The sequence below is a fragment of the Anastrepha obliqua genome, chromosome 4 (assembly GCF_027943255.1).
Source record: "Anastrepha obliqua isolate idAnaObli1 chromosome 4, idAnaObli1_1.0, whole genome shotgun sequence".
NCBI lineage: Eukaryota > Metazoa > Arthropoda > Insecta > Diptera > Tephritidae > Anastrepha > Anastrepha obliqua.
The window spans coordinates 78,331,242-78,347,966 of NC_072895.1; the positions used below are offsets into that span (position 1 = coordinate 78,331,242).

A 16,725-nucleotide genomic window follows, 5' to 3' on the forward strand; every position below is an offset into this window, starting at 1 on the left:
TATAAAAACGCAGTACAAAATCGACCCCTGGCTCCCGGACTAATATCGTCGTAAAGCTCATACCGGCTCATCATTTCATCGCATGCGATATTCGCCGTCACCAACGTGCAAAGGTCCAAAAATCTTGGGTATACAGGATATTTATAAATGAAATAGTGAAGAAGAATAGGAAAGAGCAGTCCCTAACAAAGTGATATATGATTAAAGGAATCCACTATATGGACCATCCTGTATACTCCACTTAGGACGCAAAATACAAGCTGCGATGTTTTTCAAGTGTCCGGTAACAGAAATTTTCTTTGCGATGTGGTTTCTGTGGTGAATCGTTATTTTCGGTACATTCAGACGAGCTATTTAAAAGGCAGGCTGGAATGCAAAAAGGTTGAGATAAGTTTATGTGAATTCTCATACTTCTTCAGCAATATGAATTTTCTTCTACTACTAATATAATTTTTTACAATTCTAATAGCAATACACTTCGCAGAAAAAGTGGGGGTACCTTTACCACAGTTGTTGCCAATAGGTTAATAAAAGCAAACTTTTAAGTCCGAATAAGCATGTCGTCGACCCCTGTATACTGTGGCTAAATCTACTTAAGTGGTTTTGTCAAAAGTCTACAGATATGACGCGGCACTTCTTATTGGTTTATGCTTGCGAGTATAAAATTCTCCTAAATTAATTTATAAACGACAGCCGCCCCCCATGTGTTCGTATCGGCGTGACAGCTGAGCTGATTTAAAACAATGACTTCTTCTTATTTCTAGTGCTTAACTGATCAACACGCAAAAATGTGCTTGCCCTAAGCAGGTCAATCTGTAATTAATCAACTGGAGAAATAAGAGCATCATAATAAAGTTTTCTAACTCTGCATACGCGAACTTAGTGACCTATGAGTATCGGTGGCTATTGAAATATTCACAAGTATCGATTATATTCGATATTTTTTTGATTTATCTCCTGGAAATTTTTAATAATTACTAATAGACACCACTTTTATTTTCTTAAGCAGTAGTCACATTACTTTCTGTTGTTTTAGAGAAAATTACCATTTACCACATGACCACAATTTTAATATAATATTATTAAGCGAATAACTTCAACCCATTGAAGCTATGTGCAAGATTACGAGAACCCTAAGCATAAGTAGAAAGGTTGGTTTTATAATGAATAAATATGATTCTTTACGTGAGCTTTTTTATAACTTGTACAAAGGTCAATCTTCTTTTATTTATGTTATTTCCTCTTTTTCCCATTTGTCTCCATTACCAACAGTTAAAAAAAATTAATAATTTATTCTTACTGACTACAGAAGAAGTATTATCAAAGTAACTAAATAACAGGGTTGCATAGAGTAGTGCCAGATCAAGATTAGGAACATATTTTAAGAGGGCTCTCGACAAAGGAACAAATTCTCGTAATTGACCTTGAAAACCCCAACATAGAACTGGACTGAGCTTTCGAAAAGTGATATTGAACGCTAATTTTTCTAAGAGGGCACGATAACCGGTAGCGCTTAGCACCAAAACAAGACTTACATGTTATGTACGCTAAACATTATTGATATAATTATGTGTACACAAAAAAAAACCCCATAATCAAGTCGGAACCCTACGTAGTGTATAACATCTTTAGAGCACACGGGTCTGAAAACGCCGAACTGTTAAATTGGAGAAAAGCCAATTTTGGAACAATATAAGTGATATGAGTGGAGAAGCTAAGCTTCATGCCTAAGTGTAGTTAAACCCAAGACCTTAACTTCGTTAATATTTGACCGAAACCCTGAGATATGATAGAAGGCAGAGTTTGAATTTGCATTATAGCAAAGAAGATCGACAGAATTTGTTAACATTCAAGTCATTGATTACTTCCTGCAAGTTTGACGGTTAAGATTCAATTGAGCTTCATAAATAGACTTTGATAATTTTTTTTAAATAGTAACAGAAAATAATTCGTATCTTAATATTCATTTCGGTTCGATCCAGCTTTTTATATTTTTTAAAACCAGTGACATGTTTTTTAAACCTGTAATCGAGTACGTATTTGATAGAGTGTTCTTATAGATGTTTAATTTATTTAGAATCGTATTTTCCAATTAGATTCTAATTTGGCACTTTTCGCTGTGTTTTCTGAATTTGATGGCCAAAAAATGAGTTAAATGCCATTGAGTGCGACTATCAGAGTGGTGTCAGTTACCACCATGAACAAAGAAAGAATTAATTTTTTTAAACGGCTCACTTATCACGTCAATCTTCGCAATACAACTTTTAGCGTTCCAATGTTGTGTGGAATGCCATGCAACTACCAGTACTTTCACTAATTGCCTTGCAGTAACAACAATATTATATTGCAATAATAGCAGATGTTCATGGGGATGAAATAATATCTTAGAAGAGATAAATAAACTAGGGGTATACATTAGAGTGGGACGAAAAAACATTTTTTTTAGGATCGAATTCGAATAAAGAATCTAATTCTAAATAGATTAATAAAGTGTGTGCCAAATTTCAGCCCAATTGAACGATATCTTCTGTCGCCAGCAGAGGCCTCAAATATTGAAATTTCAGTTGATATTCTGAAAAATTTTATTTTTTCAGGACATTTTTTTTTCCTCTATGCTTACATTCCGGAGCACATTTCATACCAAAAATAAGAACTATAAACTAATTAGACATAAATTTATCCAAGATTAAGCACCTGTACACTATAAAATAATAATAAAACGTTATTGATTGTGCAGCTTTTTGCCTACTTTTTATTGCGAAAATACGATAACATAAATATTTTTGTAGCCTAGAACCTACCACGTGGAGGTTGCTGCACTTTAGATTCCTATGTTTTTGTTTTTTTTTAAGTTTATTATTTTTTTTTATTTATTTTTTTATTTAACTGGTGTTGTCTTTTTTCATGTTTTGTAATATTGTAAAACAAAAAAAAAGGTAGTTCAAGAAAACACTGCGGTTTTTAAACTTAAAGCAATAATTCATTTCATGTTTACCAAATTTTTTTCTTTTTGTCCACATTTTGCAGTATTGATAGAAATTTATAAAATAAAAAGTATTTCAAGAAACTCTGCGTTTTTTAAACGTAAAACAATAGTTCATTTCATATTTATCAAATCAGAAGAAGTATTGTGCTTTGTTGTCAAACTGAGGCATAGTTTGACGGGATGCTAAAGTACAGTGAATGAATCCATCCCGAGCGTCACTTCCGCATACTTGAAGCGATGCTTCAGTAACGAGTTTCACCATTCGCTCCACCGCAAGTGTGTGGCATGGATATTTAGAGAACGCCCGATTCTTATACACATTGTTGGATGATAAAATCTCCGTAAGAATTTCATTTGTTACATTCTTTAAAACGGGGGGAGATATTTACCGAAGACCAGTTTATCATTTTGCTGTAATCATCAGCATCAAAATCGAGATTGGGTAGAGTGCGAGAGCATCGAGGCGAATTTCTCGTCTCTCATCAGTCATCATTGTTAAAAGGATGTTTCCGGAAGAGCAAAATATGCGATCCGAGAAATAGAAACATTAACAACATCTAAATATTTAGGTGGGTCTTGGCCCGTTTTCAAGAGAGCTATTATTTCGTATTTTAAACCACATTGGGACATAGACGGTCAGTAAATATTTTACAAGATCTTTGAGCTTAGTTGAAGGTCGAACTGTTGAAATATACAAACGCAAAATTCTATTAGCACACGTAAGCCAGCAAGCGTGGTTGATTCGACCAGGATCACAAAAAATAAGTTCCGATAGGCAAGTACCTCTTTGAATTCCCTTTATATTTCCAGTAAATACTTTTGATCTTTGCTGAGATCCATAGTTAAGATGGATAATTCACAATTAATAGGTGCATATTTCACCACTCCAAGGTTTTCGCAACCATTTAGTTTTGAGAGAAATTTGACCACTAAATGATGCCGGTCCAAAAGTGACACCATCTATGAACTGGAAAATACTTGGAAACGATAGATCATTGAAATGGAGGAGGCATATCGACTACTGAAGCGAACGTCCCAGTTTATCCTCTAGACATCTTAAGATATCTCCTTTTGGTCCGGTATTAACTGCGGTTCCATCACAACCTACTATTGTTAATTCCTCGAAACCATCCTCTTTCATAACCACTTCATAAATCCTGTCTGTAATATCCACAGCGCTGCCTGATTTCGGTGTAACGTGAGCTAAATATTGCGATCCAGGCTCAGATAAAATTGAAGTATGTTCTTCTTTGATCACCTGACGGTAGAATTCGTTTCTCCTTTTGACCTGAAGCAACGTCATTGACGCGATCTTTGAGTTGTATTTCACGTCGCGTCTAATTTTGTTTTTATCTGTCATGAGGTTTCGTGATTCGGAAGAGATCAAACCAACATCTTTAAGTACTGAATTAACAAGCATTGCCGTTGCTCTATATCTTACGCCATATCGCTGGCCTATAACTGCAGTTTCCTGTAATCTCATACGCATTTGAGAAGTAGAGGGGGAATCAAAACCAATGAATAAGTTCGGCTGACTAGTATCAGAATTAGAGGTGTCACTTTCTGAACCATCATTCACTTCCGATATATTGCAGCCGAACGTAGAACAAGAGGGGTAGGACCACAAAATTTTTTATTAGTAATTTGCCTGGTCATCTCCGTGCGGCGTCGTTGTCTTTCTATAAGTTTCTTTGTTTCAGGTATGTCCACTATTCCGATACGGCCTATACGAGCACCTCTTTGGTCTGACAGAAAAGCTTGCTCGTTTTGAGTAACTTTTTTTTCTCAAGTTGTAAAATCTTGACACTTACAAGCCGAAATATCAAAAAGTCGGGAAGCATTCGCCTCAAAGTCATCAGCACATTTTTTCAAAGCAGGACTTCTATGTGCAGAATACAAACCCTTTTTAATTTCTTTGTACTTTTTATAATACTCATGTATCATGTATATTACGCGTGAATGTTATAAATACAAATGATTTGCTTGACAACTTGTTCGGCTATAATCGAAAAGGCCGGCTCTCTGTTTCCTCCTGACTTTAGTCCCAGTTGCCGTCTTTAAAAAAAAACAACATCTCATTACATCTTCATAACTTGGTAGTTGATGATCTGGCAAATCTTTAGGACTTCCAAACAATTGGCAATTAAACGTTTGTCTTAGGAAAAATTTGGTTAATGCCATTGTCGTCATATAAACTTTTAATAAAATATTATAATTAAATGATTTTATACGAAACAATATCTTTCGAATAAAGCGGAAGAAAAAATAAACAAAGCAATTGCGGTAACTTCAATTCAACTCGCAGTACAAGGACGAGCTACTGGCAGCTCCATAAACGTATTGCTTGATCAAACAAACAGAGTGGAGTGTAGTGAATTAAATTATTTGTTAAAATTTCTATTTAACATATACCGGAATAATAACAAATAGTATTTTCAAAAGAGTTAAAATTGTTCAGAATGTAAACTGAAATTTCAAAATTTGAGGCCTCTGTTGGCGACAGAAGGTATCGTTCGATTGGGCTGAAATTTGGCACACACTTTATTAATCTATAACAGTTCAACTTTTCCGCACTATTAGAATTCGATCCTAAAAACAAATTTTTTTCGGCCCTCTATTAAAAAACACGCGTTACACATATGTCTAGATTTTTTTTGCTGGAATGTTGGTACAACTGTCCTCTATAGTGTCCCATAGTTTGAGCGTAATCTGTCAATTAGCTTGTATTGGGCATTTAATTATATCAGTCAACCGCAGGTTTGCTCTGCGATTTTCACTATGGTTAAAAATATCGAACAAAGAATTTGTCTTAAATTTTGTCTTTTGAACGGGATTTCGCGTGCTGAATTGTTGAAAGTGCTGCAGAAAACCTATGGCGAGTGTGCTTTATCAAAAACACGGGTCTACGAGTGGTATAAGGCTTTTGCAGAGGACCGAAAAGTCATGGAAGATTTGCCCCGATCTGATCGACCATCAATGCTGGTGGAAAACCATCATTTAAGTTTGAGGGACCTTAGGGTGTCGAATCACGAATCAATTCGCAACATTTTACACCACCAATTGAGCATGAGACGCGTGGCTGCTCGACTCGTTCCAAGAGAGTTGAAACGAAAATGTGCATAGGAAATGACACAATTTGTGGAAAGAAATCTCAGGGATCTTGCACCATAATAACGTACCGTCTCACAAGACTCATATTGTGAACACAAAAACTCGACAAATACTATATAATCGAACAACCACCGGATTTAGCCCGCTGTGAAGATCTGTTCAAACGCTTTTAAAAGGTACTTTGATGACTGGACTAATCGTTGGCATATATGTATTGCTTCGAATGGAGCTTATTTTGAAGGCGAACAAATTTAGTTTAATGCTTAAACAATTATTTTGCGTTTTATTGAACAATTCCCGCTACCTTTTTGACAGAATGTAAAAACTAGAAAAGTAGTTATTCCTCATTTAAATTTAATTAATGCGTTTTTGTATCTTCTGTTTAGATAAGATTCTTCTGAAATATATACTATTTTTTACAGATTTTTGAAGTGAAAACTTCTTTAGAATCGTTGGGAGTGATTTGAGGAAAAGTGAAACGAAAAAAGCGACCAACTTGGCTACGAAGCGTTATATTATATGTTGATATAAAAGTAGCGACGAACTAAATAAAAATAACTTTTAGTTTTTCTTGTGATTTGAACCAAGGATTTTGGATCGGAAGCTAACATTGCTAGTCGCTCGGCTACCGCGCCATGCTGTCGTCGCTGGCCTAAAAGTTATTTAGTTACGAAGCGTTATATTATATGTTGATATAAATAATTTTTGTGAGCGTGTAATTCTCAAAAGTTTTATTAGGTTTATTATTTAAAATGTATTGACTAGGTAGTGTGGTTATCAGCTTAACATCTGATAGATCCTCCATCGGAGGACAACAAATGTTAAACTGATTTTTGGAAATGGGCGGAGTGTTTTAGGGGCTTGCTCCTTCTCTGCCACGGGTTGACCCGGTATTGCAGTACCGCCGGGATTTCAGCTTTGAATAAATACAAGAAAAAATATATATTACTAATACATTTAGCTTTGGTGGAAAGAGCCATAAATTTTTATATGAATACATGTAGACGAAAATGGAGTTTTTTTTATTGAAATTTGCATTGTAGGACATTTCTGATTATTTATTGAACAGTTTTTTGGTTTAGATACTGAAAGTCAGTTTAAGTGAATCGGTATAAATATTTCGTACATTAATTTTTGTGAGCGTGTAAATTCTCAAAAGGCTTATTAGAAAATCTATTGAAGTAGGTAGTGTGGTATCTGTTCCTATCAGCTTAACATCTGATAGATCCTCCATCGGAGGACCACAAATGTTAAACTAATTTTTGGAAATGCGCGGAGTGTTTTATGGGCTTGCTCCGCCTCTGCCACGGGTTGACCCGGTATTGCAGTACCGCCGGGATTTCAGCCTTGAATAAATACAAGAAAAAATATACTAATACATTTAGCTTTGGTGGGAAGAGCCATAAATTTTTATATGAATACATGTAGACGAAAATGGAATTTTTTTTTTTGAAATTTGCATTGTAGGACATTTCTGATTATTTATTGAAAACAGTTTTTTGGCTTTTCTATTTTTGGTTTAGATACTGAAAGTCAGTTTAAGTGAATCGGTATAAATATTTCGTACATTAATTTTTGAAGTGAAAACTTCTTTAGAATCGTTGGGAGTGATTTGGGAAAAAGTGAAACGAATTACATATAAACGTAGCGACGAACTAAATAACTTTTAGGCCAACACCGACAGTATGGCGCGATTGCCGAGCGGCTAGCAATGTGAGCTTCCGATCCAAAATTCTTGGTTCGAATCACAAGAAATAAAATTTTTTTTTTTTTTGAAATTTGCATTGTAGGACATTTCTGATTATTTATTGAAAACAGTTTTTTGGATTTCAGCCTTGAATAAATACAAGAAAAAATATACTAATACATTTAGCTTTGGTGGGAAGAGACATAAATTTTTATATGAATACAAGTAGACGAAAATGGAAGAAATTTGTAAGTCTGTTTCTTCGGTCTGTTTGGGTATTTTTTTTGACAACATCGAAACCAAAGCATTTGTATCATATTTTATCTATCATAAGCCACTCGTATCATTTGTTGAAATTGAAAACATTGAGGATGAATAATGATAAAATGAAGAAAATAAAATATGAACTTTATAGCAATATTATAATGAACCTATAATTATCCCGCTCCTAATGCTGCTTTCGTCTTATTCTCTCTCAGTTTGTTTTACGGAAGGTTTCACTTCTATCAAGTCTAACCGTTAGACTGGTATTTTTTTTTAAATGGTTATTGTTGGAGGTTTTCAGTTCTCCAATTAAAAAAAAAACCAAGGTCCAAAGCGGCGCACATTTACTGCCCGACATCACTCTACCAAAAGTTCAGTTGACTTCTACATGGTTTGGGTTTCCGATTTAATAGTCGGGTATAAAATATGATATTTTCGAAATTTATTTGTGTAGTATCTATTAGTTTTTATTTTGGCTTATACTTACAATAATATTTATTTTTAATTTTTCAGTTTGCTTGCTCTTCAACATCTCAAACCTCAATCAGTATAATAAAATCCGGAAATGGTTGGTGTAGCCGCAGCTGCCAGTGAGCAGAGTATGTCATCGACGAAAAATCCTATGATTAAATATATGTTGAAAGCTCGCGAAAACCATGCTCGTAATCAGAAACACGACTACTCACACGTCTTCCGGCTCAAGACGCGTTTTGAAATGTTTCGGCTTGCCGTTATTGCAATGGCCATAGAGTTTGCCTATGCGGCCGAAACGTCCTTCGTGTCCCCGATCTTATTACAGATTGGCATCGATCACAAACTTATGACCATGGCCTGGGGCGTTTCTCCCGTTATTGGGTTTTTCATCTCGCCATTATTAGGATCGATTAGTGATCGTTGTACACTTAATTGGGGTAGACGTCGACCGATCATTACTGTCCTATCGGTGGGTATCTTAACAGGCTTGATACTGGTGCCTTACGGAAAAGATCTTGGTTTGTTATTGGGCGATATTGGATATAATACAACCACAACCAATAATTTAACGGCTACGAATGATGGATTAGCGGCTGCTTTAGTTTCATCTGACGCAGAAAACACGGATGGGCCGGTTACAGCGAATTTCAAATTTGCTGCGATATTGACAATACTTGGCATGGTACTGTTGGACCTGAATGCAGATACTTGTCAAACACCGGCTCGTACGTACATGTTGGATGTGTGTGTACCTGAGGATCAGGCACGTGGCCTAACCACCTTTTCACTGTTGGCAGGTTTCGGTGGTACGATTGGTTATGCCATCGGTGGCATCGACTGGGAGAAAACAAAATTTGGTTCGTTTAAAGAAAATATTTTTGATAATAGAGAATTTTTATAATTATGTATGTATGCATGTATGCTCTTCAGGCGCAGCATTAGGTGGCAACATTCCTACGGTTTTTGGAATGGTCACCATTATATTCATCATTTGTTACTTTGTCACCATTACAACGTTCCGCGAAATTCCACTGAGGTTAATCGAAAGAGACGAAATGTTGAGACCCCTTTCAGCCACTGCTATTAAGAAGGAAATAACCAAAAAGAACAACGCTGTTTATTACATTAAAGAGGTAATATTTTCATTTACAGTTAGAAAAGATTACACTAATGTAGGATACTTTTTTGAGTAGACCGATGCTTTGGAGCTAGAATATGCTAAACAGGAAGAAAAGTATGACATGGAAAGCTACCAAAATGGTTATTCACCAGCCATGGCAAACACAAATAAAGATAATCAACCATCTCAGTCTACACCCAGCAATAACAATAAGACAATGGCTGTTGAACTGGATGAAGGCATGGACGCGCCTATCACATTGGCAAAGTACTTGAAGAGCATTTTCGTGATGCCCCGTTCAATGCGAATACTCGCACTGACAAACCTTCTCTGCTGGATGGGTCATGTGACATACTGTTTGTACTTTACGGACTTCGTTGGGGAGGCGGTATTCCATGGAGATCCAACCGTATGTTCTGTATTTAATTAATCTATAGCTACCACACGTTTAACGTAACCCTCTTTATGACAGGCTCCACCCGGCTCAGAGGCAGCTGAGTTGTATGAAGCCGGTATTCGCTTTGGTTGTTGGGGAATGTCTGTGTACGCTTTATCTTGTTCTATTTATTCGATTTCGGTAACCAAGCTGAGGAAGCTATTAGGGTAAGTGCTGGTGGCATGCAACATTCACGCTTCAATATTTGTGGCATACATCAAACTTTAATTTTTTGTTTCTTTGCAGAACTAAAGTTGTTTACATTACTGGCATACTGTACTATGGCGTCGGTATGTTAATATTGGCCATCTGGCCAACCAAGTGGGGTGTCATCGTGTTTAGTACTTCAGCGGGCATACTGTATGGCACTATTTTCACAATCCCATACATTCTGGTGGCCAACTATCATGCAAAAGATTGTGTAAGTATCTTTATCTTTAATTTTAAGAAATTTTCAACGGGCGTTTGTTTATTTTAATTAATTACTTTTATTGTATATTTTCATATAGTTCCGCATGCACAATGGCGAATCAGTTCCTCTGAAACAGGCCCGTGGCTTAGGCACAGATGTGGCGATCATTAGCAGTATGGTATTTATAGCGCAGCTGGTAATCTCATTGTCTATAGGTCCATTAATTTCATGGATGAAGACGACTTGTGCCATATTATATGCATCTACATTTTTAGCGTCAATTGCTGCAATATCTGCAATGTTTGTTTTATATGTGTAAAAATTATTGTTAGACATGTACATGCATACATGTAATATTAAAATCAGAATACTGTATAGATTATGTGCCAAAAATTACTGTTATCTCGATAAAATATTTAGGATAAAAAATACTTTGTAATTGAAGCAACTGTAATTTATTTGAATAACATGCTTTTGAATTATTTCAACAGTTTTATTTTATTTGCTGCATTTGATTTCGTGAGCACGTAAGTGAAGAGAATAGTTCAGCAAACACAACCGTCATACCGGGCAGTGCGGCCGATTCCCGAAAAGCTGGCCAAAACTCAAAAAATTAAGTAATTGATTCAAAATTTCTTACTCGGGGGTTGTCGGGGTCGCTGATTACGAATTTGATTTTAAAATTTTGAAAATCCACCCCCTTCCACCCCTATTGGCCCCCCCCTCACGTGAAATAGCGTATATTCTAGAACATAATCAAGATGCATGTAAATGTATATGTTTTCGGGGTCGCAAGGTAGCAAGTGGTAGCAGCTGAATCTTGTTTTATTCAGTAACCATTACTTTTTTGAGTAACCTTTAATAGGTTTCAAAGCAGCATATGACGGCGTTGTATTACTATACAGTTTGAAAACTCAAATTTTATAAAAAAAATTGCAAAAAATGTATCTACGTATTGCTGCAGCTAAAAATTTTGTGTCGAGGTATTGATATGTACTAAAGATTTCTCGTATTTTACTAACCTTCCGAAGATGATTCCATTTGGTTTTGTTCAATTTACTCCATTACAAAATCTTTCAAATGTGTACAACTTTCACTATTCATCGACAGTAATACGATGCTCAAACGAAGGCCACGTTGCGAATGAAAATACAGAGGATACTTAGGGTACAGGACGTTGCTATGAACGGTTTTAACTACTCAAGGCATTACTGTAGCCAACCCAAAGATAAAAAAACTCTATCTAGAAACTTTTTTTTTCGACTTTTGGCCAGCTTTTTGGGAATCGGCCGCACTGTGCACCGTCAAGTCTGCTCTTCAAGTGATCATCATTTTATTTTGTTTTTTTTCGCGTACTTTACACACAGGTCAATGCAACTCATCAGTTAATTAATCGGTGTTATCAAGCATTTGTAATCGTCGTGTCTTTCATGAAATGCCGTTGCACGCCCGTGATGATATTTGAGATCTTGAAATTCGTTTAAGTCGCCTATTGTACTTGTATATAATGATCGTACAACCACGCAACCAAGAAAATATGCGTACACATATACATTCCGTGAAATTCCACCAAAGGCACCTTGCTTTTCCTTAAGAAGTTTTGAATAAAACACGCAAATTGTTTCTTCATTTCTTCAACGCATATTAGCGAAACTTTTTTTTATAATCAAACTTAAATTAATTAAAGGCACTGGTTCTTAAATATTTACAATAAATTATTTCAAAAACGAACATGATAAATATGTTTAATATAAAAATAATAGTGCGTCCCATCTCTAAATTTATTTATCGCTTCAAAACTCCGGTTTGCCATCGAAACAATGGCATTTTGAAACTCTAAAAATGGGATTCGAGACCATACGACGTTGCGCAGCTATTCTCAGAGCTGCGTCGTACGACTTCCAGTCTACATTGGACGGGAAAGACTGCCTACCATCTTCTCCATCGGATTTAAGTTGAGGGACTGTGATGGCCCCTCTATCACTTGAATCTTTTCTCCCGAAGCCAACTTCAGGGGCATGTGACCCAAGGATGCTTGTGTTATCTTACTGAAATACGACATTAGGCCCTCCATAAAGTTAATAAATAGAGGGTGGGCCATATAGCGTTTGCTTTTTGAACCACCTATTTTTTTGAGAATGGTAACAAAAATGACATGTCAAATGTGTTCATAATTTACTTAAAGGTTTGACATTTACGAAATGGGACGCTATACGCTTAAACAAAATTGGGAAATATTGAAAACCTATTTCCAAAGTGGTGAGTCTTCTTCTTCTTTTCTGATTTTCACATCGGTGGCTATGTCAATAAGCAAAATTGTCGGCTCAGAAAATCCACACGTTAGTGTAGAGCAGCAAATGCATCCACAACGAGTCACTGTTTGGTGCGATTTTTGGTCTGGCGGCATCATCGGGCCATTTTTTTCCAAAATGAGCGAGGAGCCGCGGTTACAGAAAATGGCGAGCGTTACCGTGACATGATCAACGAGTTTTTGTTGCTGTGATTTAAGCCCGTTGAACTATTTTTTGTGGGGAGCCGTTAAGGACAAATGCTATGCGAACCATCCAGAGACGATTGATACTTTAAAACACGAAATCGAAGTTGCTATTCATGAAATTGGAGCACAAACAGTCGAAAATGTGCTTAAAAATTGGGTGGATCGAATGGCCTACTGTAAAGCCAGTCGTGGCAGTCATTTGAACGATATTATTTTTCATTCATAAATGACAATGTTCAATCTTCAAAATAAAAAAAAAAGTTTGAAAAAATATTAATTAGTTTTTTTTTATAGCCGATTCAAAAAGCAAATTTTACATGGCCCACCCTATACCTTGTTGAACAAATGGTTGTAGCTATCTGAGTTCATACGTTCGGAAATTTTCCAAATGGGTGTTGTTCTGCTATAGTAATATCGTGCTTTTCCTTTGACCTCAGTCAAACGAAACGGAATTGAAATTCGAATAGGTTGGGACTAATCTTGGTATAGCTAGAAATCTAGCTCTAGCTCTCAAATCTAGCACATTATAACGTGGCACGGTAGGTTCATTTATTGAAAAATCAAGCTTGCTCACATATCCTTGTATGCCAAAAATATTCTCGGATTCTTCTTCTTCTTCTTCTTAATTGGCGCGATAACCGCTTACGCGATTTTGACCGAGTTTAACAAAGCGCGCCAGTCGTTTCTTTTTCGTGCTAACCGGCACCAGTTGGACACACCAAGTGAAGCCAAGTGCTTCTCCACCTGAGCTTTCCAATACAGAGGACGCCTTCTTCTTCCTCTGCTACCACCAGCTGGTCCCGCATCGAATACTTTCAGAGCCGGAGCGTTTGTATTCATTCGGACGACATGACCCAGTTAACGTAGCCGCTGGATCATTATTCGCTGCGTAATGTCTATGTCGTCGTAAAGCTAATAAAACTCATCATTCCATCGCCTGCGATATTCGCCGTTGCCAACATGCAAGGGTCGAAAAATCTTGCGAAGAATACTTCTCTCAAACACTCCAAGCGTCGCTTCATCTGATGTTGTCACCGTCGACGCTTCTGCGCCATACGTTAGGACGGGCATGATGAGAGTCTTGTAGAGTGTTAGTTCTGTTCGTCGAGAAAGGACTTTACTACTCATTTGCCTACTTAGTCCAAAGTAGCACTTGTTGACAAAAGAGATTCTAGCCTAACATTGTTATCGGTGTTAAAGCTGGTTCCTAAATACACTAAGTGTATTCGTCTCTCCGTCTTACTGTACCTATAAAATAAAATAAATGAAATGAAATTAATTTATATGCCGTCAACAATTTGTAATACTAAACCGCATGTTTTTGTTCGTTACAATTTTGTATCACAACAGAGTTGCATGAAAGCTGCACCAATCAGAAGTACGTATTACCATTTAAGAAAAGCGTTAGCCTTCTTGAATTTTTTCTAATATTTTTGCTTAAAATATGGTCTAATACTTTAAAATTAAGTATGTCAAATGCTTTCAATGGAAAATGAAATGAGAAATGTCTAGATAATTCAAAGTATTTTGAAATTTGGCACGTCTTCTCTCAGTCTGATGCGTACCATACCGGAAACTTCAAACGCGTTTTTCTCTGTTACAATATCGGCATCATAAACAACATTCACAATTTCAACGGCCTGGCTTGCATTTTCGCTTTTATCAAAGAAAAAATTGGCCGAATTTTCTCTTTACTGACTTTCATTGTTAACACCCTGCACCTCACAAATGAATGGAACAAACAAAAACAGCAAACGATTTTTTTAGTGTGAAATTTCACCCTGACAACGAACATTAACTTTTAATTGGGGTACTTTACAAGATATCGATCACTACCGGTACAGTTTAGACATATGTATGTGAACATAACTACAACACCGCATAAGTGAAATTCTTCATTAGTTTAATCCCGGCCAATGTTAGTTTATATGTCAAATACCCCTCATTTGCGAAAAGTTTGGATTGGAAGAAAACTATGGCTGTGGCTTATCAAATGCAAGTGGTGACGAAAAGGTGTCCATTACGATGAAGAGAATCGTAGAAAGTTAATGCGAAATCTCGGGAGTGCTTCTTCGTTGACGACCAAACTCTGTATTTGGTGAGACTAACTCCGTGCTATATATTCTGAACTATTAAGTGAAACTATCAGAGCGGAGCGGAATTTATTCTAAATGTTAACCATATCTGATCATAATTTAGGTGACAGCATCAGCTTGTCGGATCTTAAGGTGCTATTGACAAAAATTGGTGCAGAAACGAACACGACATGAAGAGATCTATCTGCAGCTATTAGAATTCTTACGCTGATCTTCCGCTATTAATAGATCTCAGTAGCTACAAGAAGATTTATTATTTCTTATACTTAAAAAATAATTAGCTCGAATGCGCATAATGCACTATAATTGAGGTCGATAAAGCAGTATATAATATCCGCTTAAAAGCTTTACCTCAAAGCTTATCAAAGGTAGTTTGAAAGCAACTGTTGTAGGCAATCCTATCAAATAAGTAACAACATTTATGAATTCTCAAAGGCGACTATTACTTCCGTTAATATAAGTGAAACATTGTTACATATTATATTTAAGAAGGACGGAACACTTACATATATTGTTTATTATTCACGTTAGGCTAGATTTGAGTGATTATCGGCAAAAACAGCGATACACATAAAACTTCAAATTTTGTTTTGTTTTTCCTGATTGTTCATATCTTTGCTATGATTCAATTTAGCAATTAAAGGTTTGCTCACTTCTAACATTTGAATTTTTACACCCCCTTGCATTTAAGAAGGGCGCAGAAAATGGAAAAAATTAAATCCCTTTCGGTAAAATTAGTAGCAAAAAAGTATATTTTTACTTAAATGAAAACAAATGGTTTAACTTCATCCAAGAATTATATTTTACCAATTAATTTAAAATTTTAAACAGATCGCGAAGTTGCAAGTTTCGCCATTATGAAGCTTTCATGTTACCTAAGTAAAGTAGGGCTACAAATTATTTCATAGAAGAAGCGGATCAATCAAATTTAATCGACTAAACACAAATTTTACTTACCTATCTTACTTTATTTAGGTATTTATTATTTAATTATTATTATATTTAGAGAGCTTTTTTATTTATTTTGAATTTACTATATTTGTATTTATTTTTAATTAATAGATACATTCTTGTTTTGAAAAAAACTTCTGCATCGACCCATTGGAAGGAAGGTTAATTGGAAGCATGTTCCGTCAATCTCAGCTTTCTTATAATGAAACCTACATGTATTCGATCTCGTTCTCGGGGAGACTATCCAACACTTCTCCCTATAGTGCCCCGTTATGAAATGCTAGCTCATTGCAAAACGTTAGATTCTTCAAAATTACCTCATCATCAGAAAGAAAGTTTTTTTAAATACGCCACTGATGTGTAACTTAGCCAAAACCACTCGGTTTCATCAGTGAGCACGTTACCACGCACAGCAAAACTTGCGGTATTGCGGGCTGTGTTTAATTGCCTTGTAATGCATACTTCTGCAATCTATATTTTAAAAGCAACGGACTAAAATTGTTAAAAAGTGCATTACTCCAAAAAAATATTTTGTGATATCCTGATTAAGAGGTATGTCAGGACATATGCCATGCCATATTTTTACTGGACCTACCAAGCAAGTTCTTGCTCATAAGCATAGCAAACCAAATATTCTTCCTACAAATATTAATTTTTCTCAAAATTCCTTTTTACTAAAAATTTCTAGAGT

At 35.9% G+C, this 16,725-nt stretch overlaps 1 protein-coding gene and 2 pseudogenes across 1 annotated transcript in view; all 3 read left to right on the forward strand.

Moving 5' to 3' along the window:
- Positions 1–10,978, forward strand: part of LOC129245129 (proton-associated sugar transporter A) — a 50,392-nt gene extending 39,414 nt beyond the window's left edge. Inside the window, exons 2-7 of the mRNA XM_054883131.1 lie at positions 8,562–9,379; positions 9,453–9,655; positions 9,716–10,051; positions 10,115–10,245; positions 10,325–10,499; positions 10,588–10,978. Coding sequence (XP_054739106.1) covers positions 8,614–9,379; positions 9,453–9,655; positions 9,716–10,051; positions 10,115–10,245; positions 10,325–10,499; positions 10,588–10,809 — 1,833 coding nt within the window. The 5' untranslated portion in view covers positions 8,562–8,613 and the 3' untranslated portion in view covers positions 10,810–10,978. The remainder of the gene's footprint in view (positions 1–8,561; positions 9,380–9,452; positions 9,656–9,715; positions 10,052–10,114; positions 10,246–10,324; positions 10,500–10,587) is intronic.
- Positions 6,840–7,023, forward strand: LOC129246526 (U2 spliceosomal RNA; annotated as a pseudogene).
- Positions 7,267–7,452, forward strand: LOC129246509 (U2 spliceosomal RNA; annotated as a pseudogene).
- Positions 10,979–16,725: the final 5,747 nt, after the last annotated feature.